The sequence below is a fragment of the Cavia porcellus genome, unplaced genomic scaffold (genome assembly GCF_034190915.1).
Source record: "Cavia porcellus strain 051 isolate PalLab524CR breed Dunkin Hartley unplaced genomic scaffold, mCavPor4.1 scaffold_1, whole genome shotgun sequence".
Classification (NCBI taxonomy): Eukaryota; Metazoa; Chordata; class Mammalia; order Rodentia; family Caviidae; genus Cavia; species Cavia porcellus.
This window is the reverse complement of record NW_026947484.1, coordinates 188,334,047-188,361,808: the sequence shown is the minus strand read 5'-3', so window position 1 is coordinate 188,361,808 and position 27,762 is coordinate 188,334,047. Positions and strand designations below refer to the sequence as shown.

The following is a 27,762-nucleotide window of genomic DNA, read 5'->3' as shown; positions in this document are numbered from 1 at the left end:
GGGTGGTGTCAACCGCAAAACAAATGCTAGGTTGACTTCATTAATTTAGTGTTATGTTAAAAAGCCATCAGTTGCGTTGGAGAGCCCCCAGGTTAGGTTAGGTAGGAAGGGCAGGGCTCCTTGAGGCTGTGACCTGGCTTGCCAAGTGCAGGAAATCTGCCATCTATCTGTCACTTATCTGTCATTTTTCTGTACACTGCCATTAATTTTAAAGAAGTCGAAATAACTTAGGAGCCCAAGAACAAGAGATTGGTTGCAAAAATCACAGCAGACAGGAGACTTGGCTGCCACTAGGGGGCAAGATGAAGTAACAGCAGATGTCCTACTTGGGATGTCATGGCTCCTTAAAGGGGGTTCCAGTGACTGTCTTGCAAAGGTTAGAAATGCTGGCAACCTGACAGAATGGTTGGGAAGAATGGTTGGGTTTTTTGAGCAATACAATGTGGAAGGAAGCAATAATAACCAGCCAGGTACACTGCACACATGCTGTCTCTTTAATTCCACCCTGGCGCTCTCTCTCACACACGCACACACACACAACCACACGCCGTGTACATGTGCACAGGTACGCACACAGGCACAGTTCCTCTGTGGGAGTTGCCTTAGGCTTTTTGTCGTCTAATGGCTCCACTCGGTAACCTGCTGTCTCTGCCTGGTATGTGGCATGGTTTGTCTCTACACAGGCATCAGGAGAGGCCAGTGGGCTTCAGGAGACCGACACTGTCGCTGAGATCTTAGAGGCTGTCAGCTACACTCAGGCTCCGGTGAGTACAGGCTGGGTTGGCTGTTCGGGTTGGGTCCCCCAGGGCTTCAGGTCTGAAGTGTCTGTGTTCCTATGTGAGCCTAATCATTGGAGCTTCTGGGTAGGTTAGGGAGAGCCTAGATGTTTGCAAGCCCCTGGTGAGCTGGGGTATCTCTTACCTTGGGGCTTTGCTGCCCAAGAGCATCCGTTGGGCTCTGTGGCTTTCTAGCTTTGTGGCATTGAATAACTTACTCAACCTCTCTGAGCATCAGCTTTTCCTCTACAGATTGATGATGATAATCATCAGCTTCACAGGGTTGCTGGAGGAGTGTTAGATGAGATAGTGTAAGGGTGAATCTCAGCCTGGCGCCTGAGACAAAGGAAGTGGCCCCAGATGATGGCTGCTGTTACGTTTCTGTGGGACTCCAGCTGTGAAGGCAAAGTTGGGGCTCCCACTCCTGGAGCTGCCAGTTATACCTGGGCCTCACCCTCTGGGAAAGGCAGCCCTCCCCTTGGAGCTGGGGCACCTGCCTCTTGGGAATGAAGACGGTGGCTAAGATGAGGAAGTGGTTTCAAAAGTCAGACAAGGGGACAGTAAGGAACCCCGTTTTTGATACGAGCAGCAGGGAGCACTGAAAGCACCAGTTACCTCCTGAGATGTCCTGAAGCACTCTGAACTCACCTCTAATGAGAGAAACCGGGCAAGTGGGGAGAAGGCAGGGGCCTTGGGACACAGAGATGCGGGTGTGGCAGAGTAGTGTCACAGGCTGCTAGTGCTGGAAGGACTTTATGCTCACCTCTTCCTGAACAAAAGTGTACAGAAAGTGCCCTTGGCACAGATGGGCACACTGAGGCCCAGAGAGAGGAAGCAACTAGCCTTCAGGTCGCTGGACATAGCTGGTTCTGAAATGAGGGTATCTTGATGCCCACCCATAGTCAAGAGCCTAGTGGTTTTGTGGAAGTCTGTCCTCAAGACTGTGGCCAACTCTTGGCTGAGATAGGGGAGGTCAGGAGACCCACTCACCTGGTGACTGGGGTGGTGGCTGCCCTGGAAAATGCTGTTAGCTGTGTGCCCATCAGCTCTGGGCTGCTCCATCAGCAGCAGGGCATAGAGTGGTCCTTGGGACTTCAAACCTGCTGCTACCCCACACACCAGCCTAGAACTGAGAGGAAGGCTCAGTCATCAGTGATGCCAGCAGCCCTGGTGGTTCTAGAGATGGACAGGAAATCAAAAGCAGTGTGGGACTCTGAGATGGCCACAGGGATGAGATGAAGCCACAGAGCTTGGCAGAGGACATTGGAGCCAGGCAGCATGGGACAGGGAGGGAGAAACAGAATGAGAAGGAGGCAAGTTGCCCGTCTCCATACCCACAGGTGGGTGGCAGTTTTGTCTGTGGATTTCTCACTCCTTCCCAGCCCCGAGGTACAGATCTGGAGATGGGTGCCCAGCAGAGCTAGGTGGCTCTGCCAGAGTCACACGGCGGAGTCAGGACTCAAGCCCGGTATGACTGGCTCCCTACATGGCTTCTCCCCACAAGACAGATTTGGGGCAGATGTCAACCAGAAGGGGATGTGTGGTAAATCCCCGCCCAGCCCAAAGATGTGAAAAAGAAAAGAGGGTGGATGATTTGAAAGGTGACTTCACTGGAGAAATCAATTTATCCACAAAAATGCTAAGTAAACCCAAAAGAAAGCCCAGCCCAGTTGCTGTGTCTCTGGGCATTGCCGCATCCTCCAGGCTTGAAAGAGGGGCACCCTGGGAGATAATTAATCCCAGTGGGGACCTCTGGGATGTGACACACATTTTCTTACTTTCTCAGGTGCTCAGGCTCCACTTTTCTGAGTAGTTTTTATGAGAACTGGTGCAGATCCAATGTCCCACAGGGGTGGGCCCCAGGGCTCCCACTAACTATTGACCTGCCACAAGTGACAGCTTCTCTAGGTCTCAGCTTCCTCTCTTGTCACAGTGGAGCAGAGCTGCTTCATGGGGTTAGTGTGACAGGTAGATGAAGGGACTCATGCAAAACATTTGCAAGGTGCCTGGCCCCAAAGCTTTGGGCCAGTGCTCACTGTGGTGACTTGAAGAGATCGTCCTGTTGTGAGGATTAAGCAAAGCCCAGGGCTGGACTCAACACAGGGCCCAGGGTCCGTGGCTCCTTCCTCTTGAGCCCCCTCCTGCCACCTCCTTCTTGGTGGCCGTGGCTGGTACTGATAGTCATGCCAAAGCCCTGCGACTGTTCTTGGTTATCAAGAAGACTCCCGCTGGGCCATGGCTCTGGGGCTGGCAGTCCTGGAGATGCTGGTCCTGACACTTGACCTTTAGCATCTGCTCCTCCTGCTCATGGTTCATGCTCAGCCAGGCGCTCAGACTTTTGTCCCCTTCTCAGGAGGGAGAGAAGAGGACACAGAGAGGAGCGGAGAGCACTTGGCTCCTGGCAATCCAGCCTGAAGGTGGTGGAGCCAGGCCCTGGGCTCCAGACCAAGTGCACTCAGTCCCACCACCCTGGGAACTTCCCTCTCTACCATCTCTTGGAAGGGTTTCGTGGCTATCCTTGGCAGCCACCACCCAGGACGGGGAATTTCCCTCTTCATCTCAGACGGCCCGCTCCCCACTCTGTCTGGCTTCTTTATGGAGATGAATCTCACTTCCCCATCTTGAGTCTTTTCTGCCTGCCACCCTCCAAGCTGTAACCAGCAAACTGAACCCGACCTTTCTTACCCTCTTGCCTATTTAGGCCAGAGCATATTTGCATTTCTGAAAAGTTGTATCTTATGCAGAATTAGAATTAGACCCCTGGAGGTGCTTCAGGGTGGTGATGTGGGATGGGGAGCTATCTTTAAGCAAAAATTTTTTGCTGGAATGCTGGTCTGGACATTCATTAGGTCTGAGATGAGATCCAAGAATCTGTATTGAGATATGTGGATATAGCTCAGTGGCATAGCACCTGCTTGGCAAGTGCAAGGTCCTGAGTTCGATTCCCAGTACAAAAAAAAAAAAAAGAATCTGTGCTAAAGCGCCCTGCAGGTGATAGCAATGCCGAGCCAGGATATCTGTTTCAGCCACGCCTGAACCTCTGTGGAACTGTGGGACTGTGAGGTTTTCCAGACATCCCCGCGGGGACCATCTCCCGCTGTCCATGCCTTGGTTCCTGTGGTTTCATTTGCCTACAACCATCCTCCCTCCACTCCTGCCTGAAAATGCCTTCCTACCCCTTGGTCCAGTCCACATTGCGTCCTCAGAGCCCACGCCTGCCCAGCCCTGCTCCGACCTTGGCTGTCACCTCTGCTTTCCATGCGTCACACCGAGTCACTGTTATTTGTGTCTGGTCTGTGCTCCCCCCAGCGTCTGGCCGTGCAAGGGCAGACACGCTGTCTTGTGTGTGCATTCCCTTACCCCTAGGGTTGGCTCAGAGTAGGGCTGCAGAGTGTGTGTGTGTGTGTCTGTGAAATCAGAACCTCTGACCAACTGAATATGAGTGTGGGCTCGGCCAATCACGCTCCTTTAATAACTTGAACAGTTATTAGTCCTGACACGGGACACAGTGGTCCCCCATCTAGGTTACCCTGCAAGCCAGCAGCCATACTCTGGACACCTCAGTCTCCCCACAGAGGGTCAGTTTGCCAGACACATGTTTTCCCTGGAGCAGGGCCCAGGTAGGGTGACTGTGGCTGCCTGGCTAGGACTTGCCAAAGAAGTCTTTCAACTGATGGGCTGGAGTCAGTGATGTCACTCGGTCACCTTGAGTGACTGAGCCCAGCCTGCCCCTGCAGTGTTCTCCTGCGCTCCTGCAGCCCCCCCTCCCAGACCCGCCTATTCCGACACCCAAATGCTTTTGGAAGCACCTCTGTTTCCAGCCACAGTAGCCTCACTCAAAGCTAGAAACAGGCTTACTGGGCTCTCTGGGCACCATCGGGCTTCCCCCTGGACGCTGTGCAGCGGAAGGAGGAGCACCTCTGGAGGGGGTCCTTACCCACTCATCCCGCTGGGAGGACAGGAAGTCTCGCCTGAGAGGCACCTGCTCTGCCCCCACCCTCACCTGGTTCCTGCCTCGTGGGCTCTTCAGTGCCCCAGTGGCCTCCTGGCCTGGACCTCCGCTCCCCTTTCTCTCACTGCCACTGAGTAGACTCTGCAGAGTCCGCAGCGGACCCAGCCACTCAGCAGCCTAACGCCCTGTAGCACTGGCCTTCCCTTCTCTCTTTCTCCAAGCCCATCTCGCCAGGGGCCTAGCCCCTCTCCCCTGCCTTTCCCTACCCTCTAACCTTCCACTTTTGCCCAGCTTGGGGTATCACGCCTTGACCTCACTCGATCCCCCCACCTTCGCCCCGTTTTCAGAAACTACTCAGTGTTCAAGGCCAGGATCCTTGCGCCACCCCTCCCGCCGCCTCCCGGAGACTTCACAGCTCAGTACCTTCCCCAGTGATTTTCTCTAGGTGTTGGTATTCAGAGTGACTGTTTTCTATTTTTGCTTGTCTCCACTTGCAATTTTTTTCAAGGATGCATATGGAATATTTCAGTGCTAAAAATAAACACATGCCGAGCATTTCTCCCCTGGAATATTTATTATTTTCCCCACTGTGCTGAGGAGGAAGCTGAGGCTTTGTGAGATTCTAGGACGTCCCCACATAACATAGCTAATAAGTAGAGAGCTGGGATTTGACCCAAGTCTGACTGAGAACTGAGCCAGTAAATCCTAAATTATGGGAGTCTGAGAATCTCTGTGTTCTGGATTCTGACATGAGGGACACAGCCTTCTGTTCCTGGATAGATAAATGACCCTCTGGTAACAAATTAAAATCTTAGCATCTTAACACGGTAAAGGTTTGCTTCTTGTTCACACCAGAAGGCTAACAGATCCTTGTACTCAAATGACCCCACCCCTATCCCTAGGGATCTCGGGTTTAGAAGGTGATGAGATTATTTGCGTGCTGACAGCCCTCGGTCTCCTGAGCTGTTCCTGGGGTCTGGGTTTGGTGTCAAGAAGTTTAGCATCTGCATCAGGATTTCTGCCAGGATCTCTGAACTGCCCCGTTTCCATTTGTCGGGTTTTTGTTTATCTGTTCATTTGCTTTCCTCTTGCTGGTAAGGTTGGTTAGGACGTTGGCTGGCTGTACAGGGCTGGTGTTTGCTTGGGAAGGAAATTTCTCTTCCTCCACCAAGTGGGGTTGGGCTTTACATGGCATTTGTAAATACAGCCAGGTGTGTGTGTTTGCCCATTCATCCATCCATTCGTTCTCTTACCTCACAGATCCTTACTGAGCACCTCTTCCATGCTGGCCTGGGATGCAGGGATCACAGAATTGTGGCCCTGTGTGAAAAGGCCTTTGGGCTGACCACAGTCTCCTTGTGAAAGGAGTGGGATTGAATACCTCTAGTGTGCACCTCTTTCTGGCCTAGGAGATGCAGCAGTGTTCAGGGATATACAGCAAGTGGCCCGGGATTTCTTCTGGGTTTACTTAGTGTTGTGTGGATAAATTAATTTCCCCAAATAAGTCTTTTTTTCCCCTGTACTGCCAAGTAAATCCTTTCTGGTCTTATTTTTCCTTCCTTCAGCCTAAGGAAGCAAAAGCTGAACCCATAAACATACCTCCAACCTCATCCTCTCCCCTGGAGGACACAGAGCTTTCTGGTGAACCTGTTCCAGAGGGGACCCCAGAAACCAACCTGAGCATCAGCCAGAACAACAGCCCTGAGCAAGGCAAGTCCTGATGCCCAGTCCCAGGGGGCGGCCTCTGGTTGAGTGACTACTATGTGTTCTGGATCATGCATGTAACATACAGCCTCTTATTTTAACCTTCCCTCAGCCCTGTGAGGAAGGAATGTAATCATTCTCATCCTGCACATAGGGTGAGAAAATTAACCAAAGAGTTAAGTCATCCAGGCAAGACTACACAGCCTGGAAACGATAGAGCAATGTCTGATTTCAGATACCTCAGATAGTCTGTTCTTCTGAGTTTAGAAAAGCTTGTAATAATTAGGAATGTTGACTGAATACCTGCTATGTACCAAGTGTTCGCACATTTCCTCTCCAATCCTGACAGCACACCTTCTAGTTGGCATTACGAGCAAAGAAACCAACATTTGGGAAGGTTGGGTAGGACACCCAGAGCCATGCAGGCTAGAGCCTTGGCCTGACTTCAGAGCCCTCTCTGGCTAACTAATGGCCAGAGATGGGCAGAGGCTGCTCTGGCCACCCAGCAGGTCAGTGGTGGGTGCTGAGAGAACAGCAGGTGTTCTGGCTACCTGTCCATGGCTCTGGAGCCTGCCGAGTGCTCCTTCAGCTCTGCAGAGAGTGTTGGTAAAGCCAACACTCAGAGATGAGATACAACTTCCCGCGCAGAAGCTTAATGTGTACCCAAGGCCTGAGATCATCAGTATTTTCTACCTTTTCTCAGAGAGGGGCTGTTTCGGACCATAGTTTCAGCCAGGACCAGAGCTCTGAGGTGTAGGAACAAGGTCACTCCTACCAGCATCTTTCCTAGTAGCAACAACTCCAAGTGCCCATCATAGGGACCGCTTGGGCAAACTCTGTTATTAGACATGCATCAGCCCTGACACTGGTGATATGGAGAATTAATGGCTCAGGGATTAGCTCATGGTTTATTCCAGAAAAGCATATTTCAAAATTCTGTGTGCTATGATCCCTATTTTGAATGTTATTTATACCTATTTTTATATAGCTATGAAGGGAAATGTGTTACATATTAGAAGCACTATACAACGGAGTGTTATAGGCAGCATTCTCTGAGTGGGAGGATTATGGGCAGTTTTTACTTTCTTTATTGGACCTCTATATTTTACAAGTCTTCTACAATAATATTTATCATTTTTCTTTTTGCTGCTGCCATCAGTTAATGAATATTATTATAACAGCTAAACTTGGGAAGTCTGTGTGTAAGAGACAGGATAGGATAGTAGAAAAAAATTGAGTCATAATTTAATGAAGTTGCTCTAAAACCAAAGAGTGAAGTAAAGCTGTGAAAAGCCTGCTGGCAGGAGGAGATCTGGATAGCTCGGATGAAAGCCTTGCTGGGCTGCCCGTTTGCCATGGACCTGGGGAAGCAGTGAGCATTCCCAAGCCGCAGGCTCCTGAACCCAGGGCTGAGAACGGTGACAGCCCCTGTGTCCCCAGAGCTGAGCCCACGGAATGGACTGTGGTCCCTGCAGTCTGGCCAGGTCCTAGCATTGGTTTGTGAATCCCAAATTCTGATTTCCCACGGGCAAATTTGGGATGTCTGAGCCAGGGGCAAGGAGTAGGCAGAGCAGTGGGGAAGGGCGGGGCCTTTCCTAGTCCCGGGAGGCGAGATCCAGATGGAGACCGGGACGTAGAAGAGAGCGCAGCTGCCTCTGCTGGGATCAGCCTTACTCTGAATCTGCTGACAGTGCGCAGGAGGAAATCCTTGGAGCTGGCTGATATATTCCTTTTTTCTCGTTGGGTGGACAGCCGAGATGTGGGGAGAAAAGTCTGTGCCCCAAGGCTGCCCCTGGCGAAGGAAACCTCGCTAGTGTCTGTATAATACATAATATATTACATTCTGGCTTCCCTGACACCATCCACCCACGACGACCCTCCCCCAAGGCTCAGGATTGAAACTGGTGGCCCGCCGGCCGTCTGCACAGCACCCCCTGGTGGTCAGAGCGGGGAGAACGCAAGCATGCAGCAGGGGCGCGGGTGGGGGAGAGTGCCCCAGGACCCCCTAACACCGCGGGGCTGGTGGCGCCCGCGTGGGGGCAGCGTCTGTGGAAAGCATCTGACGTGGAGACAGGCCCATCTAGCTTCAGGACTCCTCCTAACCACTCTGTGGGACCTATTCCTTCTCTTGTTATTAGCGTTAATAACTAACGAAGTGTCCGTGTGCCCAACAGAGCAGGACACAGGCGGGGGAGGGGAGCCGATGGCAAAGAGACCGAAATCATGGGGTTCCTGTCCTGACTCCTCCTTTCCCCCATCGATCCCGCAGCCTGGTGGTGGGATGGGTTTTTGTGAGAAGGAATGAGCTAGCAGGAGGATGAAAAGAACGTGGATGTGACGGGCTTGGCCAATGGTTCAGCCATCGCTGGCACACATTCATTTGAATATCACGTTTGTTTTTGCGTTTGGACTCCATTTGTTTTTTAATTGCGAAAGAGGTACGAGCATGTGGCAGCAATTCAGTCACCACAGTCATATGAACAAAAAGTAATAGATTCCGTCTCTCCTCCCAGTCCTATCCTGCAAGATACAAATATTGGGTACTGTGGTTTAGCTCTGTGTACACAAATACATAGACATAGGTCTACGTGTATTATATACTATAAAATTATCATTAAGAACACAAATATGTTACAGGTAATTATGCTTAATGATAAAATATATAGCCCTATATATATTTTTTCTGTTTTACAAGTATAGAATCATGCTCACACTATCTTTTGCCCACTATATCCTAGGGAGTGTGCTCAGTACCTTTCTTGCATTAGTTTATTTAATCCTGGGGATACACCCTCCTCAGAACACCGTTAGGAGGTAGACATTGCCCCCCATTTGTAGATGAGTAACTTGAGGCACAGGAGCTGTCTGCCCCTTGCCACAGGGTGTAAACTTGGAAGGCAAAGCAGGATTCCAGGCAAGCAGGAGGTGCCAGAGGCCCTGGTGAAAACCACCAGGAACTACAGCCTCACCACGTGTATTCTGTGATGGGTGTTTTCCCTCTCAATTCTGCATTGTGGTATTACAAACGTCTTTCCCAGGTAGTGGGTGAAGAGCTAGCTCATTCTTGTCCAAGACTTCAGACTGCAGTTAATTATACAACACCTGCCTCCTGTAGGGTCTGGCGAGATTCTGAACAACACGCTGGAGAGGGTTCATTCTGAGGATGGTGACACCGTGGCTGACGTTGGCTCGGGAGAGAGGACCTTTCTCGATGCCACTGAAGAGCAAGTAAGTGCGTGGTAAACCGCATGAGATCAGTCAGTGATGAACTTCTTTGTTTATTTCATACTTGGTGGTGACTTTTGTTGGGTGCTGGAGAGAACCACAAGGTTTAATTGAAAGTCAAGACTAACTACCTCTGTCATCATGGTAGGACAGAGGCAAGAGTCCAGGGCTCCAGGGATCCACCAGGAGAGGTGAAAGAGGCCCAGCCCCAGCCTGTGCTCACCCTGCCTGGTGAGGAGTGCCCTTCCTCACCATGGTAACCACCTCCCCTCCCCCTGCCCATTGTGGAGAAGAAAGTATGGCCTTCCCTGAGCTCTCAGCGCTTTCAAGCCAGAATCACATAGGCTGCAGGTGTGTTCACACTTTTGTTCTATAGTTGGCTTTTACACCTGCAAAGGCAGCTTTTGAAATGCTGCACACAGTAGGGTGCAAAACTAAAGCCAGGGTAGCTTTCTCACAGTGACAGCTGCTAAAAACCTACAGTGCCTGCTCATTCCTTTCCATATCCTGGATGCAAACTCAGACAGTTCTTATGGCTCCCCCAGAGGCTTCTCAATGATATTTTACCAACTCAGCCCAGCGTAAGACCCTCCCCTAGCTGCTTGTTACAGAGCAAGGATCTGCAGGGAAGGAAGCCGAGGGGTTTCCTTTCCATTTCTTTCCCTCCGTCTACTCCCCATGATCTCCTCCTCCCCTGCACAGCTGTTTTCTAATATCTGTAAGGTTCGGCCCTCCTAAAGAAAAGGACACAGCTGCACATGGTGGGTCAAATGGTGACCTGGGTCTTTGGTGTGGCTGTTGCCTGATTGCTGGAGATTTCTCTCCTGCAATAATCCCAAAATAATTTGGGATTATTCAGAGGTTCTCTCATGAGGGCCTAAGATCAAAGTTCCATTATTGGACTTTTGACTTCCGCCTGGGCTTCCACATGCTGCTGGTTGCTGTGACCCTCTGGATGGGCCTTTGGGCAGAGTCCATTTCAAGACAGATTTAGCCAGCTTCCTGTGGAAGGACAAGGTCTTGAGCCAGATGCAGGGAGATCTCCCTCCTCTTGCCCTGTCTTTTTCCTCCTCTTGGACCTGGAGGCCCCCTTTCACCTTTTTGTCCCCCTAGAAATAATCACACACCAAATTCCCAAATTCCATAAGACATTCGTCCCACTCATCAAAGAGTTTGGAGTGGGGTAGGGGACACAATAAAAGTTCTCCCCAGAGGAATTGTTCCCTTCCTGTCACTCAGCCCACACAGTAAATTCTGTGCGTTTTCTTACCTGGCCTGCAGGTAAGAGGCCAATGCTGGCAGCACTGTGGTCATCACTGCCCTTGGCAGACCCCCAGAAGTGACCTGGGCCCTTCTTTGATACCTGATGCCTATGGAGTTATGCTCCTTCTTGAGGCTCTAGCTGACCTAAGTCAAAGAGGTCATTTGATAGCCTGTGGCTTCATCTTTCTTCCAGCTGCTTTATTTTTAGGATAAGTGTACAAGGACTTGATACATTCCATGAAGAAAGGGCTCTGAAGTCAAATGGAAATAGTTCATTCTGCCTTTCCTTTTTCGCCTGCTTTCAGGAATCCTGCAGCAAGGAAATCTGGCTAACTTTCATTAGTCTAGTGTGTTTAGTGTGCAAAGGGACTACTTGTTTTGGCAAAAATGAAAATAAAAAAACAAAATTGTAGAAAACAGACTGAACACAGTCCCTTTGGTGACACTGTAGCCCTTTTCTCCATTTGCTGTGCAACTTTCAGAGACAGCCACTCCAGAGGGACCCACTACATGATGGAGTCATGCTGGCTAGGGGCATGAGGTGAAGTCCCCCACACAGGGAAGAGGAGAAGGGGTGTCCAGACTGGACAAGGCTGGGGAAGAAATGCCACTGGCACATTTCTGAAGCACTGCTGTAGGAAAAGACAGCATCTTGACGTCTTGATGGATACATAGTGGAGGTCTAAGGAGGTCCCTGTGTCTAGGGGCCCAGGGCACAGTGACATGGCCTTTTTTTTTTTTTTTTTTTTTTTTTTTTTGTCTTTTTCCTTTCTATTGGTACCAGGGATTGAACTCACGACTGCCTGCTTGCAAGGCAGGCGCTTATGCCGCTGAGCTAAATCCCCAGCCCCGACATGGTCTTTTATGGTGTCCTTGTTTCCAGGGCTCTGCCGCAATAGAAGCAGAGGAGGGTGAGGTGGCCACCAGCACACCCCAGGAGGCAGAGGTCAGCAGCATGCCCGCTACAGTACTAAACCTGGCTGTGTCCACCCTGAACCCTCAGGAAGGGACCACTCCAGTAAGTAGCCCCAGTGCACACCCCACTTTTGCCATTTTGGGGGGTGGGGTTGCCCTGGTGAGCAGTGGCTGGCAAAATGCAGAGCAACAGCCCTGTGGGGCTGAGTGTACTGGGCTCCGAGTGGGAGGCTGAGGCGGGAACTGAATCACCCAGCAGGGTTTGCAGACTGTGCATGCCCGGCACTTGGCCTAATTGTAGGTACTGGTGGTAAACAGGAAACACAGAGGTAAGAAGTGAAGATAGGAAACTGAGGCTGCTCTGGGAGCACAGCACAGGGGCCCAGACTCGAGCTTGGGGGTCCAGGAGGTAAAAGACAAACCTAGGTGGGAGGGTGAGTAGAAGCAGCCGGGCTGCTGGCAGTGTGATGGCTCCAGGATGGAGCCAGCAGGAGCAAAGGCGAAGAGTTTCAAAGGAGCCAGGAATTGGGTGCACCCCAGTGAATCGAGGAGGGCAAGATGGGGCTGGAGAATCATCCAAGACCACAGAGGGCTCAAGATCCAGCAGAAGTCAAGAGCCACCAAAGGGTGGGACACAACAAAGAGATGTAGGCAGGTTGGGATTCTAGAGAGGTTGCCCTGGCTTCCAAGAGGGAAAGACAGGGATGCCAGCCTGGACTTGGGGATGGGCTCAGGGGCTGCATCCGGGCCCAGCTCTAGGCGTGATTTACCAGGTTGCATCCTGCCATGAGTCCTGCTGAATAAGGGGCTAAAACATGTCCACTGGATTTATAAATGGGACTCTCGGTGCTGCCGTGGTGAAAGCAGTTTAGGAGGTGGGGTAGAAGCCAGACGGCACCCAGTCAGGGATAGCAGGAGGCAGGAAGTGGCCAGGTGACCCACCAGTATAGACGACTCCTTTAACAAGCTGTGGGGAGGCCAAGGACCTGGACTTTTACCCCAACACAACAGCGTAGACACCAGTGGGATCTCTACCCCCAGGAGCATAAGGCAGAGCCGGGAGGGACAGCCAGTGGGCACCTGTCTCTTGAGGGTAGCAGGGCCTTGGGCAGGGAACCAAGGGGGAGGTGCGGGGGTGTTCTGGGGGTGGGGTGCTGAGGTGTGCATGCACTTTGAAGGAGAGGGAACAACTGGATGAAGGTACAGCAGGGGCCCTGACCTGGGGGGTCAAGCGTGTAGTCTGCTGACACAGTCCCTTGGGATGTCTTCCTACTTAGGGTCTGGAAGACGAAGAAGGTTCAGCAGGAGAGGGCACAGGGAAGGCCGAGGCCCCAGTGACCCCTGCTAGGGAAGCAGAGTCAGGCAGCATACCCACGCTGGGATCCGCCCTCACCATGCCCACCCAGATTCCCAGAGAAGAGACCACCCAGGTAAGGAGTGTAAAGCACCAGGACAGCTGCTGGCCTTCCTCAGGTGTGGCTGTCCATGCAGCAAATCCTGAGACAGCTGCATGGGGATGCACTAAAAACTTGGCCCAGGTAGAACAGGGGACTGGTGGGGGCCAAAGCCCAGAGGGAGCTGGGTCAGAGAGGAGGTGGGGACAAGTCTCAGGAATGCGGGGTGACCCTGGGAGGAGGGAAGAGGTAACAGAGTGACCATGAGGTGTCAGAAGGCTGGATGGAGGGGTCATGGTGCAGCAGCAGGGAGAGCCTGGTGAGGGCCTTGCAGCCACGTCTGGCCACAGTGCAGGATACAAGCGTTCCAAGGCTCTGGGCAAGCCTGTCCCTGAGGTGTCCCTATAATGGCGCCCGCCAGTCCTTCATTGTAAGGATTCATACCCAACTTCCATGTCCACTCCTGCATTCGCACAGGCAGAATCCTCTTCTCTCTTCCTAACATCTCAGATCCCATCAGACATCAAGTTTTGCTGCCTTTTCTACCCAGACCCACTGTGAACCCTTCTGCTTTCATCCTCTGGTGTCCGGCCCCGGACTGACCCTCAGCCCAGGCAGCTTCTGAGGCCCTTCCTGACCTCCCATGTCCTCTCACAGCACCTTCCCGGAGTTTACGCTCTCTGCTTAGCAGCTGTGCCTCACCCTGAGCTGCTGACCTGATCCTGAAGCCCTGCAGGATCTTGGGCCCGCCTGTCCTCAGCCCCAGGAGTTCCAGCCCTTGCATTGTGGGGCAGGAGTCCCCCTTGCATTGTGGGGCAGGCCTCTTTCCTCCTCCAGGCAGTCTTGCCTCCTCTCACCAGGAGCCTCTCCTGCTCTCCTCCTTCCCATTCTTGCTTGTCTTTCAGTCAACTCGAGCACCACTTTTTTGACAAGGAGCTGTTCCACACTGGGAAGGCCCCACCCTGCCCTTGGGGGGCTCATCATAATTGTGATCCATAAAATGTGGCCACTAGATCCTGCCTGGCCTCCCAGCAGGATGTAAGCTCAGCGAGGACGGGGATCAGGGACACCTCTTTCACTGCCACACTTCCCTCCTGACTGATGGAGCGGGCGAGCATTTGCTAGTGAATGCGTGGAGAGGCAGCTAGGCTGTCACAGGCCAGTAATCCTGCCTCTGAGGTCATCTGCACACCTGCCCCCCAGTCGGTGTCCCACTGATCAAGCAGCCTCCCAGCTCTGGCCTAACATCCACACAGAGAAACTGCAGTGGGAGCAGTGGATTGACGAGTGGCAGAGCTTCTCCAAGCCATCTGGCAGTTGTGTGATTTCAGTGGTCTCCTTCTCCTTTCTCTTCTGTGTCTTTTTCTCCCTTCTCTTTGAAGACAAGCCGCAAGGGATCAGGTCCCAGTTCCACTGTATCTTAGCTGAATAGAAACTAGAACTTGAACGGAACTGTGTGAAAATCCAAGTAGCAAGCTCCCCACTGCCGGAAGCATGCAGACTAAGACCAGATAAGCACTGGACAGAGATGTGCTGCAGGGAGAGTTGGGGTGGGTGGGATGGGGTGCGGGGCTGGAAACACCCCTAAGAGGATCTGGGGCTGAAGTACAGTTCTCTGTGTGTCCAGGGAAAGCAGTGAAGGAGCTACCAGGGACCTGCTGGCCGTGGGTTTCCTCCTGCAGCACCTGCACTCCTGCTGAAACTGGGCCTGGATTGCCTGGCACCATCTCTCATGCCAGCTTTGTTTCAGGGTCCAGGTGAAGAACAGTTAACCACAGCCACAGCTGCCCCGGAAGTGCCCCTCAGCACTTTCGGAGAAGAGGAAGCCAGTGGAGCCTCCACAGATGACCTAGCTATCCTCACACCCACGGTGGCCCCTGCACATGCCAGCAGGGCCTCCACAGATGACCTGGATGTCCTCACATCCACAGTGGCCCTGGGACAAGTGGTCACCTCCGTAAGTGCCATGTGGTGTTCTCTCTGGATCGTGGGAGGCAGAGGTCACATCCTGGGACAGTGGATGTCAGCTCTGTCAGATGTCAGGGGACATGACAGCTGGACGGGGCAGGATGCAGTGAGAGCGACAAGGGGTCAGGCATTGGGTTTCGCTGCTACCTCCTAGCTTTGTCCAAGAGCAACCTTCTCAGAGACAAGTGGCCCTGTGTGGGGTTACAGAGCTGAGCCCTTGGAAGAGACGCGATGTTAGTTGGGGTGATGTGTGTTTGAGGTTGGGCTTCACCGTGGAAATAACTGTCATCGCACCCACCCCACCCTGGCAACCCGTGGATGAGGTGAAGTGACTCCTCACGTTGGTTTCCCACTCAGGCACCTGATGACATGGAGGACTTGGAACCCCTGGCCACGGCTGGCAGAGAGGGGACCAGCGGAGCTCCCCCTGCCGGGCTGCCCCTCCCAGTACCCACCGAGGCTCCCGAGAGACAGGTCACACTGGTGAGTGGCACACAGGTGCACAGACTGGACTCAGCAGATACACAGGGAAGATGAGGGTCAGCCACGGCCTTCTTGGAAATGGGTTCTCACTTTGGTTTTCAAATTTGAGACGTTTAAGGCCTTCAACCTGGGGACACTTGGGGAAACTGCAGTTTGGGAGGAGAAAGCTGGGAGTGGAACCTAACCACGGGTCCCAGACTGCCTTCTGAAACTAAAATGAGGTCTTGCTAACAAGCAGGGCTGTTGGAAGAAGGTGGGCCGGGCCTGATACAGTGGGTGGGTGGGGGTTGTCGGGTCCACTGGAGCCAGATTCCTAGGACTCTGGAAAGCCACTGTGTGACCTGCAGCAAATCCTTTTGTTTCTCTGAGCCCATTCCTGTGCGTGAGTGGGGGTAACTGAGGCTAAGCCAGAGAATGTTGAGAACACTCTGTAGCCACACCTGAGGTTGTTACCACCTAAGGGCTGTAACTTTGTCTTTTAGAAATAGGAAACTCAGCTGGTGTGGGAGTGCAGGCCTCAAATCCCAGCTACTTGAACCTGAGATCAAGGTTAGCCTGGGCAATATGGCAAGACCTTGTTTCAAAATAAAAAATGAAAAAAAAAAAGAAAAAAGGAGGGGGCAGGAGCCTGGGAATGTAGTTCAGTGATCCAGCGTGTGTGAGGCTTGGGTTTGATCCTCAGCATCATAAAAACCGAAAAGCAATAACAAAAAGCCAAAGTCAAATGGAAACTGACCAAGTCCTGGAGTCCTGGGCTTTTATGAAGCAGAGAGCCCTTCACGGGCAAGTAGTTTCAGAGCATGTCTTCCCGCTGGCAGCCAGCTTGAGCTAGGGTTGACGGAGCCTGCTGTCCAGCAGCTGCTGCTCACCGAGAATCTCATCTGTGAGAGCCTGGCATGGTGGGAAGACTCTTGATGGAGAGCCCAGGGCAAGGTTCTGCTTCCAGGGTGCCCTAGTCTGGTGGGTCCCAGCCTCCTCCCCATCACTGATCAAGGAGGAAAGCTAGCAATGACCCTGCTTTTTAGCTTGGTGCATGTTAGACATCCATGGGAACTGAGTCTAGTGCTGACCTAGAGAGACCAGACAGGGGGTTGGGGTGGGACAACAGGGGCTGACTACAAGCAGGTAGCAAGGGGGCCACGGGCGAGCTGTGACGCCAGCATACAGTGTGATTCCTCACAGCGTCCCTGCCTTTGTGCTCCTTACCCCATGGGCTGCGCAAAAACCCTGGCCAGGCCTCTGAGCAGAGCTGCACCCAGCACTGGTAGAGCCCTCTTTCTTTTTCAAACGTAAGAGCTGGCTTGGGCTGCAAAGTGAGTTCAAGGCCACCCTGAGCCATGTAGCAAGAACCTATCTCAAAAAACCAAGATAGCTGAGTTGTAGCTCAGGGCACAGTGCCTGGCAAGTGTGAGGTCCTGAGATAGATTGCCGTACTTCCGCCCAATTTGTTTTAAATTGTAGTATTTTTAAAAATCTAAAAAATTCACCAAGGCACTTAGAATGACATAAATTACCTCCACATAGCCATTACTTGGTTTGAAGAACTAGCAACCTTCAACCGATCTGGCTTTATCTATTCTACCTCTTAACCCCATCTTTTTGGAAAGAAAGGGAAGATTGGAGTCTTTTGCTTTTTAAACCCCAGTATCTTTACATTAAACTTGTAAATAAGTCAATGTGTATTGGTAATAGGTTGATGTGGAGCTTAAAAAAAAATAGCCACGTTGTCATTTTTTTCTCTAACAATGTTAGCAATGGTTCCTTCGTATTATTTAATTCCCTGGTTGTATTTTTAATATCCTTTTCCAATTAGACTTCGACTGTGAGTCTAAACATATTAATTTGTCTCAGATGTCTTTTAATCTCTGTCTCCCTGAGTCTTTTCTCTTCTTGCTATTGGTTTGTTGAAGAAACTGCCCCATTTCCCATATTTCCTTGTGTTTTCTGCCTTAAGAAGTTGACCTACTGAAGCCCCTTGTGTTGGTGGGGGGTGTTGAAGGTTTATTGCTTCTGGGAAACGCTTTGTCCACAGATGTTAACAACCATAAAACTACATACTAACAATCATAATTTAACCACCATAAAACTGCAACCAGAAACTTCTCTTCCAGGAATCCATCCTCATGAAGATAGTTCAATATGTAAAAATGCTTTGTTTACGAAGATATATTTCATAGTAAATGTTCATGTCCATAATAGAGAAAAATTGGGCATCATGACCTAAATAACAAACAATTGGTGATTAATTGAATTAAAGTACATTCAAATAATGAAATATTTATGCAACCCTTAATATTATTATTATTAGTATTTAATGACAGAGGACATACCAACTATATCATGTTACATAAAAGAAGCTGGTTATAATCCTGAGTCTGTTGTGTGGTCTTAAGTATTTAAAAATATCCACATGCAAGAAGGAAATGTCCTCCCTAAATGTTAGTGGTTGTTGTCTGAGAGTGGTTGTAACTGTGGGAAGTTTAGGTTTTTAAAGCATTTTGGTGTTTTCCACCATGGGGACCTGTGATTACAGCAGATACGTTTGAAGACTGTAAGGAGCGGAAGCAAAGAAAGACAGGGAGAGATGAATGAGCACACAGTGGGACCTCCTTGTACCAATCGATGAAGATGGTCATCATTCAGTGCCTGTTCTTAATACCGGAATGGACTCCACAATCCCTGAGCAGAGGGTGTGAAAGCACAATAATGATAGTCCAGCAAGCAGGTCCTCTGAGGTGCTTTTGGAATCATTTTGAGTCTCAGAGTCACATAGGTGGGACAGCTCAGTGGTTAAGAGTTGGCATCCCAACCTAGCTCTGCACACACCTGCCACTCTCCACCTCTCCTGCAGAAACCCTCATCAGGCTTTCTCCATGTCTCCTGTCCCCATTTACCATATGCAGAAGGGAGATAGTAATCATAGTACCTTCCTCTTGATTTGTTGTGAGGATCAAATCAGCTAATACGTGGAAAACTTCCCCTAGCACACAGGATGTGTTCAAATTAGCCAATCAGAGTTATGTTGCAGATGAGGCCAAGAGGATTTGGCTTTTGTTCCAGACTGTACACTTCCCAGAGGTCATGTAGGATGAGAGCTTTGGTTTCTGCCCTGGTCAGTCATCATCTTCAGATGGAGCCAGAAGCCATTTAGCAAAGCCCACCGTGGTGCAACAAAATCAGACCATTTGTAAGGACTGATGGGGTACTAGAATCTTTTAGGGAACATATGACCAACATTGCCCTTAAAATGAACTTACATACTTTAAAACCTATACTGTGAAACACTGGCAAAAGATGAGACTGACTGTCAGGTCTGGATGACTCCAAATGCCATGGTCTTCCAGTAGTCACTTGGCAAATAGGTACTCAGAGCCTCTGGGCGCAGGGATTACAGCAGTGAGCATGGTCCCCCACCTAGTCCAGCTCAGCGCAACCCCAGCCCGTGCCCACCTCACTGGCCAGCGTCAGGAATGTCATCAGAGCTCAGCAGCTACATATTCCAGAGACCTCGTGATCAGCTTTTAACCAGAGTTTCTCGTTTCAGGCTCAGCTAGTACATGGGGAAATGGAAGGACCCGAAGGAGAAAAGGTTGGTGCCGTGGTGTTCTGGAGAGCACACTGACTTCCAAGCAAAGGTGCTGAGCATGTTATTTGGGGCTAATTTAGTTCATTTCAGTCAAGGTGATAAAAGAAGCAGCAAAAGGACTCAGTCTCAAAGATATGGAATTGGGATTCCAGGGGAATTAGCACAGGGACAGTTCTGGCTCTTATCAGAGTGACCTTGGCCACTCCCTTGGCCTCTGAGAGCTTGTTTCTTGTCTATTACTGGATCCTTCCAGGGAAGGTGCTGTGTGGGTCAAGCTGTGTCCCTGATTTTCCTCCTAGGAAAGTGTTGGGTAAACAAGCTTCCAAGGACCACGATGCTAGATTTGCCTCCTAACAGCTGGAGGATCTCAGGACACTTACTTCCCACTTCTTCACTTTGGATTCTTTATTAATGAAAAGGAGGTGGCGGTAATTTCCCTTCAGAGTAGTAACCAAGGTGAAAATGAGGTGACGTTTATGGGAATTCTGTCTGGTATCAGTCGCTGTAGAAAGATAGTAAAGTCCTCTTACTAAAATAATTGCTGGTGGAAAACTTGTCCCAAGGTGGTGCATCATAGTGACCCCAGTCTATGGTCCCCAGAAGGTCACACACAGGGAGCCTTCCCGCCCGGGGCAGCAGTCCAGCTCCTTTGCCTTTGAGGAGGCTCCCAAGGAAGATGGTGTGCCAGGCCTGGGGCTCCAGGCCTCTGTCCGCTTGGGTGAGGAGGAGAACACAGGCTAGAAAGGTGTTCTTCTTCCACTCTGCCTCTGACGGCTTCGTATTTTGGGATTTCACTGTCAGTATTTCCATTCTCCTTTTGTCTCTCTTTACTCGTACACAACCAAATCCTAAAGATGGGTCCCTTTCTGCAGAGAGGAAGAAGACAGTTCAGGGGGATCTTGTATTTCTGGACCACTTTGTTCTCTTTAGGATAATGCTAGGGAGGGACTCCCTGGTCCTAAGGTTTTGCTGGACCCACGGTGTACAGAGGCAGCCCTGCCAAAGCCCCTGCCAGTCAAAACTCACGGCCTCCTGCTCTAGTGGAATCCTGCACTGTGCTCAGATCAGAACTCACTTCAGTCCTACATCTGAGATGGCCCAGAGGTTTCTTCAAACCAGCACATCCCAAGCTGAACCATCACCCTTCACCCAAACCTGCTCCTCGCCCTGAGTGCCCTGTCTCTGAGAATGACAATTCATTTATTTTTGCCGTGGAGAAGGGAACCAGGAAGTGTCCTCAAGAGGTCTTTTTCCTCCCACTTCCATCCTGGCTGTCCCTCAGGCTCCCAAAGTTCCGCTCGCAGTGCTTCCTCTCCCCTGGGACAGAGGACGGTAGCCTGCTCCCCCACCCTGCCGACTGCACAGCCCCTCCACATATTACCATGCACCTGCTCTTAGGCTATACCCAACTCTTCCTAGGAACCCTCTAGGCGTGCTCAGTACACATCCATTGAGTGGCCCCAGGAAGCCTTGCTTGCCTCCTGTCTTCAGAAACTCAGTACCAGGAAGGCATTTTGAAAATTCTCTTCACATCTTTGGAGGCCATTGGGCGAATGGCCAGTGGCGAGTCCATACCGAGTACCAGAGCTTGTACTGGACTCTGGGCATGCGGGAGGTCACACATTTGGGCCTGCCCTAGCCTAGAGGGGCCAACAGACTCACCAGACAACTAAGCTTCAAGTGAGGTGGGCCTGGAATGTAGGGCAGAGGCCTGAGGAGCCCAGAAGAGGGCGGGATGACTTCCACCCCTTGAATGGGGGCGAGGAGGGCTTCCTGAAAGAGGCAGCCGCAGAACTAGGCCTGGAGCAGGGGTTTAAAGGTAGGCAGGGAGTCTGAGAAATGCTCTGGGCTGGACATGGGGACGCTGTGAGGGAAAAGGTCAGCTGGGACAGGAGAAAGGCCAGAGGGACAGTGGGTGGTAAAAGTCACAGGGCCCTGACATGGGAAAAGGTCCAGTGACACGGCTGTCCTCGGAGACTGGGGGTCTGAGGTGTGGGAATTTCTTCTCTCTCCAGGTGGGCGCTGAGACTGAGGGCTCTGGCCAGGAGTGGGGCCTGGACATCGGCTCTGCCTCTGGGGACCTGGTGGACCGAGAAGAGTTGCTAAGAGTGAGTGTCTAATGACGCCACCATGTCTCACTGTCTCGATGTGAGCGTGTGCCTGGATTTGCATAGAAGCCTCCTCCTCCTCCTCTCCGTGTCTGCCTTCCTCCGGCAGCACCTCCAGCAGGCTGCTCCACAGCAAGTTTACTCCTGACCTTTCCTAGTGCCCGTTTGCACGCGTACTGCTCACATGCCTTGTGGGAAGTCGGTACACGGACCTGTCACAATTTTCTTTCCTTCTTTCATTCCCAGACACTCCCTTTTTATTAAAGAGACTCCTGGATAGCATTTACCACTGTGACTTCCACCCGCTGCTTACTGTCCACTCGCCCTCAGGCAGCCCCCTCGGCACCCTTGCAGCCTACTTAGCTTCTTCCTTGGAGTCTGTGGCCCCCCTAGCTTCCTGCCCAAAGCTGAGCTCCACCAGTCTCTCTAAATTGCTGCCAGGGGTGTGCTCCTCTCCAGCTACTGTTGCTCTGTTTCCTGGCCTGGCCTTATCTCTAGCCTTCTCCCGGCCCCCAGTTAGGGGCTCTGTTTGGCTGCCTGGCTCTCTGCCCACTTTGTAGCCAAGCTGGAGGCTGTCTTCTCTCATTGATGAATGGAGCAGGATCCCAGGGGGTCTTCTCGGGACCTTCCAGGCTGGTACAATCAACCAGCCTCGCAAGGGACTGCAGAGATGTGTATACTTCAGGGAAAGTCAGTCACAAGGTCAGATAACAATCAGGGTTTGACTTCACAGTTAATCAGAAAGCTAAATTAGCCAGAGGCCCTCTGGGGAGCCCAACTAATTGAATCTTTCCTGTCTATGTCTATGCAACATATCACATGATGTAATGGACTCAGAATGTCTTAGGTTCAGGTCCCAGCTCTTACATGTATGAGCTGTATGTAGGAGGTGAGTCTTTGAGTCACATTGTCTCATTGTGCCTCAGTCTCCTTACCGTGTAAATGGGCACACCAATACTCCCTAATAGGATTGTTTCCAGGAATGGAGCAAACACATGTGCTTAGTATATATTCCTCCCGGTCCCATTGTTTCTAACAGAATGCCTCATTTCCTAGGGTCCCCCAGGACCCCCAGGACCCCCAGGACCACCTGGCTTACCTGGGATTCCAGGAGAACCAGGAACTGGTGTTCTCATGGGGCCTCCTGGTTCTCCTGGAAAGGATGGAGCTGCTGGCGAACCTGGAATCCCGGTAAGCAGCTGAAATCCCCTCCCTCTCTCTCTCTCTGTGGCCAGAGAGGGACATACAGATGAAGAACCCTGGGAGAGATGAGCTGGCTAACATCTGTGAGCAGAACCCCTCCTAACCTGCATGGCTGCTGAGCCTGCAGGGAAACAGCGCCATTGTATGAGCTGTTTCCCTGTTTCACGATGGTCAGTGTGGGAAGCACAGACTCACTTAGGGCCTTGGAAACTTAGAACCCCAGAGCTGGCCTGGATCGGGGACCTTTGAGGACCATCAAGTCCACACCTGCCCTGTTGTCCTCACAAGGAGGAAATGTGACCCAGAGACTAAGGGATGCTTGTCCAAGAGGCACAGCCAGTGGTGGCCCGGGTGGGCCCTGGTCCTCACCCAGCTGCCCACCTACCCTCCTTCTGGAAAGGTTTGTGACACTCATTGGAGATGCTGTGGGCTGACTGTCTTTAATGTTCCCCAGGGCCCCGAAGGAGAGCCTGGACTTGATGGAACCGCCGGGCGCCCTGGGATGAAAGGGGAGAAGGTACGGGGAACTGGAAGGGTTTAACCTGGCCACACTGTCTGGCCCCTGAACGTGATCTTGCTTCTCCTGGGAATGACTTTATGATCCCCTACAGCTCACCTCTGCTGTCCCCACTGTGGGACTCATTATGCCAGACGTGTGCTCAGGATCTCCCCAGCCTGCTCCTGTCCATCTCAGCTTTGGTGAGCAGTGCTGCCGTCTGCCAGCTGCCCTGGACTCAGATGTGGGTCCCTCTCCAGCTCCTCCTCCCGCTCTCTCCCCTGCGTCCAGGACTGACCTCCCGTCTCTCACGTTTCTCTGCATCCCGAGCTGAGCTTCCTTTCTTCTTGCCCTTGCCTTGGCATTGGTGGCTCACTGGTGCCCATGTTCCACCCACAGTCCATCCTGCACTCTTGGCTGATGCAGCCCACATCAGCCAGTGCCCGTCCACTGTCCCTGCCAGACAGAGCCCGCATGCCCTTCCCTATCTGCATCAGCCTTTTGCTGCCCAGCTTTTTGCCCCCTCTTCCCTCAGCAGTGGCCAACCCTGCTGAGAGGCTTGGACGTGCCCCTCCCTACCAGCCGTGGCCTCTGCACTGTCTAGGATGTTCTTTTCCTTTTATCTTGCAAGGCCTGGCTCAGATATTAGTAACCCCCTCTTAATCCTAAGGGGAGATTTCTAAGACCCTCTGAATGCCTGAAACACAGACAGTAACAAACCCTATATATTCTGTGTTTCACCTATACATGCGCACTATGATAAAGTTTAGTGCATTAATTGGACACTGTAGGAGATTAACAGTAAGAACTAATCATACAATAGAACCATTGTAACAGTAGTACTTTGGGACCATTATTAAGTAAAGTAATAACTCAAGTACTGCAATATTGCAATGGTCACTCTGATAACCAGGATGGCTAATATATTACTGATAGGTGGGCAGTATATACAGTGTGAAGGCACTGGACCACAGGATGATTCACATCCTAGGCAGGGTGGAGCTGGCTGACCCAAGATTTCTTCCTAATGAAGACACACAATTTAAAACTTGTGAATTGCTTATTTCTGGCATTTTTTACGTAATGTTTTCGCACTGTGGATGACTGGATAACTGAAACTTCAGACAGTGGAACCCTGAGGTGGGAACTGCTGAATGTCCTCTGGGAAACTCTCCCTATGAGCAGAGACCACACTCCTTCCTGCCTTCTGTGAGCCCAGCGTTTGTGCCACTGACACCTTCTTAGCCAATGACACTGAAGGCATTAGCTGACCTGTCTCTCCCTCGCCCCCATCCTGACATAGAGACGCAGTAGTCTCTGTACTCTTAGAACCTAGCGTAGACCACCGTTTGTGTTTGATGAGTGAGTGCAGCTTCCGGCAGGCACCATTCTGATGTGCCGCTCCCAGAGTTCAGCCTGCCCGCCTGCCTCTGTTCTGTGTCTGTAGGCCTATGCTATCTTCTGTCTGAAAGTCCTTGCTGATGCTGGGGTGGGAGAATTCTAACCCTTTTCCTTGCCAGCCTGCTGGAGAAAAGCTAAGCAGTGCTGGCACAGGGAGGCCATAGAAATAAGAAACCTGATGTGGTGAGAGGCATCTAGGGGGGTTCCAAGGAGGGAGGATCTCGTCCCGCTGGTATGAGAGCTGAGGCCTCTGTGCCCCGTTGCTCTGTGAAGACATTGAAAATTCTGACTGCCCAGACACCATGGTCACTGAACTAAATTTCCAGTGTCTGTCAGTTCTCAATCATGTTTAATTCAGTAGCAACCCAGTTTTCATGGAAATCGCATTTCTCAGAAAAAGAAACAACTGTAGAGAATTCATTTTACATGTACTGGCTTTTTCATAAGAAATTACATTTTGCAGGAAACCCCACCAACCTACACTTATCTTGCCTGTTCATCAAACTAGTTCCCCTGGCCCCGCCTAACCCTCCCACACTCCATCTCAAATCTAAAGGTACCCTTGCCTATGTCTGCACACAGGACACCCCACAGATAGTTCTGTAGTTTGGGGAATTAGCTGTTAGAATGAGCATGAAGAGGCAGCTTCCCAAGATGACTGTTCGAGATCAATCTTGCTTATTCCTTGATTTGTTCCTAAAGTTTGTTCTGAGTCACACTGGTTGCATTGTGTTATGTGATTTTTTTTTTTAGAAGGACTGGAAAATTTTCATTTGGAGAGCTGCAGGAAAGCCTTGTGTGTGACATTTACCTTTAAAAAATAAAGTGAACCAAGGGGTACAGTCTGAATGTGAAATAACAAAAATGTGCTAAAAAAAAAATGAGCAATCTCGGTGAAGTTACAGAACACAGTCTGATGATACATTTGATCTTTAACCACCTCCCACAGTCCCCTTCTTCTGCTTGCATACCTCCAGTGACAGGGACCGCATTCCCTGCCCAGGCAGTACCTTCATGGTTGGATGGATCACCTTGCAGGGAAGTTTTCCTTGTGCCTCAAACTTAGCTGCCCCTTTTACTAGCAGAACACATAGACCAGTCTGGGAAGTTATCTGAAGTGCAGCTTTCCCCTCAAAGAATAAGGTTCAGCTCATTTAACTGGATACTATTATTGTAAAAAATGGGGTTGTCATCAGAATGTGTGCAGTTATTCTGAAAATCAAATAGATTATTCCATGCAGCGTTCAATGCTGGAAATGTTCCTTATCTCCCCCAAATGAAGGTGAGTAGCTAACTCTAAGTCCTTCAGCTCAAGAAGGATGTATGCAAGTGGCCAACTTTCTGAGAACACTCTGGAAGGAATGCTGAGAAACTTGCTGGAGGACATGGACAGCCTTGCTTAGAGGAATGGATGAATATTGTTCGCCTTTTTCAAGATCTAGGTCATTTGTGTTTTTTCTTAGTTCTCAGAAAGTATTGGGGCACCCAGGCAGGAAAAAATCTGTGCTATGAAATTTGCTTCAGTACCCAGAATTGCTCAGGGATGTGCTCTCCCAGGAAATGACTTTGAGTAATCTCACTAGGCCGAAAATTTCATTGTAAAGCTAGCTTCCGTCTGTGTCTGCAAAATGAGAGAGACATGCAATGAAATCATCACCATTTCCCCTATAGAGAACCCTTTCTGGTCCTTAACTCGGTCCTGGAAGTTTATATTTGTAATCCCATGGAAGTTATTGGAATTCTAATAAGTTAATTCTAATCTACCACTTCCAGTGCAACCCACAGTGAAAAGAAAGACACTTAGGCATATTTATAGTTATGGGGTCTGAAGTCTGGCCCACCCAGCTCAACCATGTTTTTTGGGAGTCACGGGGCAAGGAAACGGCCCCGTTGCCTAGCTTTGAAAGTTACATATCAGCATCTTGGCCAGCCCTATTTATGCTGTTTAGAGCAGATGAAGGCATCGCCGGCTCTGTATATATCAGTACATGGAGAGAGGATCAGGTTTAGCCAAAGTGGAGGTAGTTCTTTATTCAAGGAGAATCATCCAGGTTGTCCTCCTCGCTTCCCTTTTTCTCAGTAATCCCCACCCACCTTTAAACAGCTCTCTAACTTTTCTGTAATAAAAACCAGGCCACCTCTGAGCAGAGGCTGAGGTTATAGTTCAGTGGTAGCAAGTTTGCCTAGCATGGGCTTTGCCCTTGGTTAGATCCTCAGCAGTGCAAGAAAAAGAAGGAACAGGAAGAAAAAGAAGATGAGGAAGAGGAGTTGGGGACGAGGAGACATAGAAGAGAAAGGAGAAGAGGAAAAAGCATCAGCAGTGGAATCGTTGGTGCAGTGAGCTGCTATTGCCTGGGATCCAATAAAGAGTTTAGAGTTTGTACGACATATGTAAATGAACCAGCACATTATTTGCCTGGTTTCCTTTATGTTTTCTTTCATCATCAGATAGAGAACATCTGGGTAATAGGCCTCCATAAAACCGAACAGGCCATTGTCAGTTGTACTGGAATACACACTGAAGTTGTCAGTAATGCAGACATCATGAGCAAAACCAGGAGACACTCACAATCTGAGATACCATGAGAGCAAAAAAAATTCCCCGTATCTGTTCTTTGATGTTCTTGTATGTTGAATTCTAGTAATGGCCTTACTATTCCAGTTCACTGTAATGAACCAAAAAGTCTAATGAATTCTAAGCCATGATTCTATGATATGCAGAATAGCTGTACCTCGGTCCCTTATGACGCTTCTGTTGTAGAGTTGTCTATCCATATTACATCACTTACAGCCACACTTACAGCTCTGTTGGTTGGAATTCCAAGACAGTTCACACCTCCCAGCACACCAACTTTCTCCGACTAAGGAATGAAAGACCCAGTCACCCAACTTTGGAAGTAAGAAGTCTTTCCTGAGCCTTTCATCAGACCTCCAACTTTCAACCAGTCTGTCCATGAAATTTCTATAAGGTGGACTCTTCCATCACTGAACTAACTCACTTGGAGAACTGGTGGTCACCATCTCTGATAGCAAGTATAATGTCTGCAAGTTCCATCTTTCTACCATGGACAAGCTGGGTAAAACCATCTGTTTCTAAGATAAACCATTCTGTTTCAGATACATCAGGGTCTAAAATATATTCTAGAAATTCCTCTGAAACTGCTGAAAGATGCACTGTTGACTTAAAAAAAATAGAGAAAACAATTGAAAAATACTTTTTTACTTTATGATCATAATTTTCTTTAACAAGGTCAACTGGCAAAGCAACGGTCAGGTTCTCGGCAATGG

At 50.4% G+C, this 27,762-nt stretch overlaps 1 protein-coding gene across 2 annotated transcripts in view; it reads left to right on the top strand.

The window, feature by feature from the left end:
* The window catches only part of Col15a1 (collagen type XV alpha 1 chain), a 104,065-nt gene that overhangs the window by 36,815 nt on the left and 39,488 nt on the right, over positions 1–27,762 (top strand). For both annotated transcript variants that reach the window (XM_013153450.3, XM_003470723.5), the window contains exons 5-15: positions 684–764; positions 6,294–6,438; positions 9,548–9,660; positions 11,804–11,938; positions 13,113–13,265; positions 14,980–15,186; positions 15,555–15,680; positions 19,225–19,269; positions 21,282–21,374; positions 22,431–22,565; positions 23,032–23,094. In XM_013153450.3, the coding sequence (XP_013008904.1) occupies positions 684–764; positions 6,294–6,438; positions 9,548–9,660; positions 11,804–11,938; positions 13,113–13,265; positions 14,980–15,186; positions 15,555–15,680; positions 19,225–19,269; positions 21,282–21,374; positions 22,431–22,565; positions 23,032–23,094 (1,296 nt within the window). The remainder of the gene's footprint in view (positions 1–683; positions 765–6,293; positions 6,439–9,547; positions 9,661–11,803; positions 11,939–13,112; positions 13,266–14,979; positions 15,187–15,554; positions 15,681–19,224; positions 19,270–21,281; positions 21,375–22,430; positions 22,566–23,031; positions 23,095–27,762) is intronic.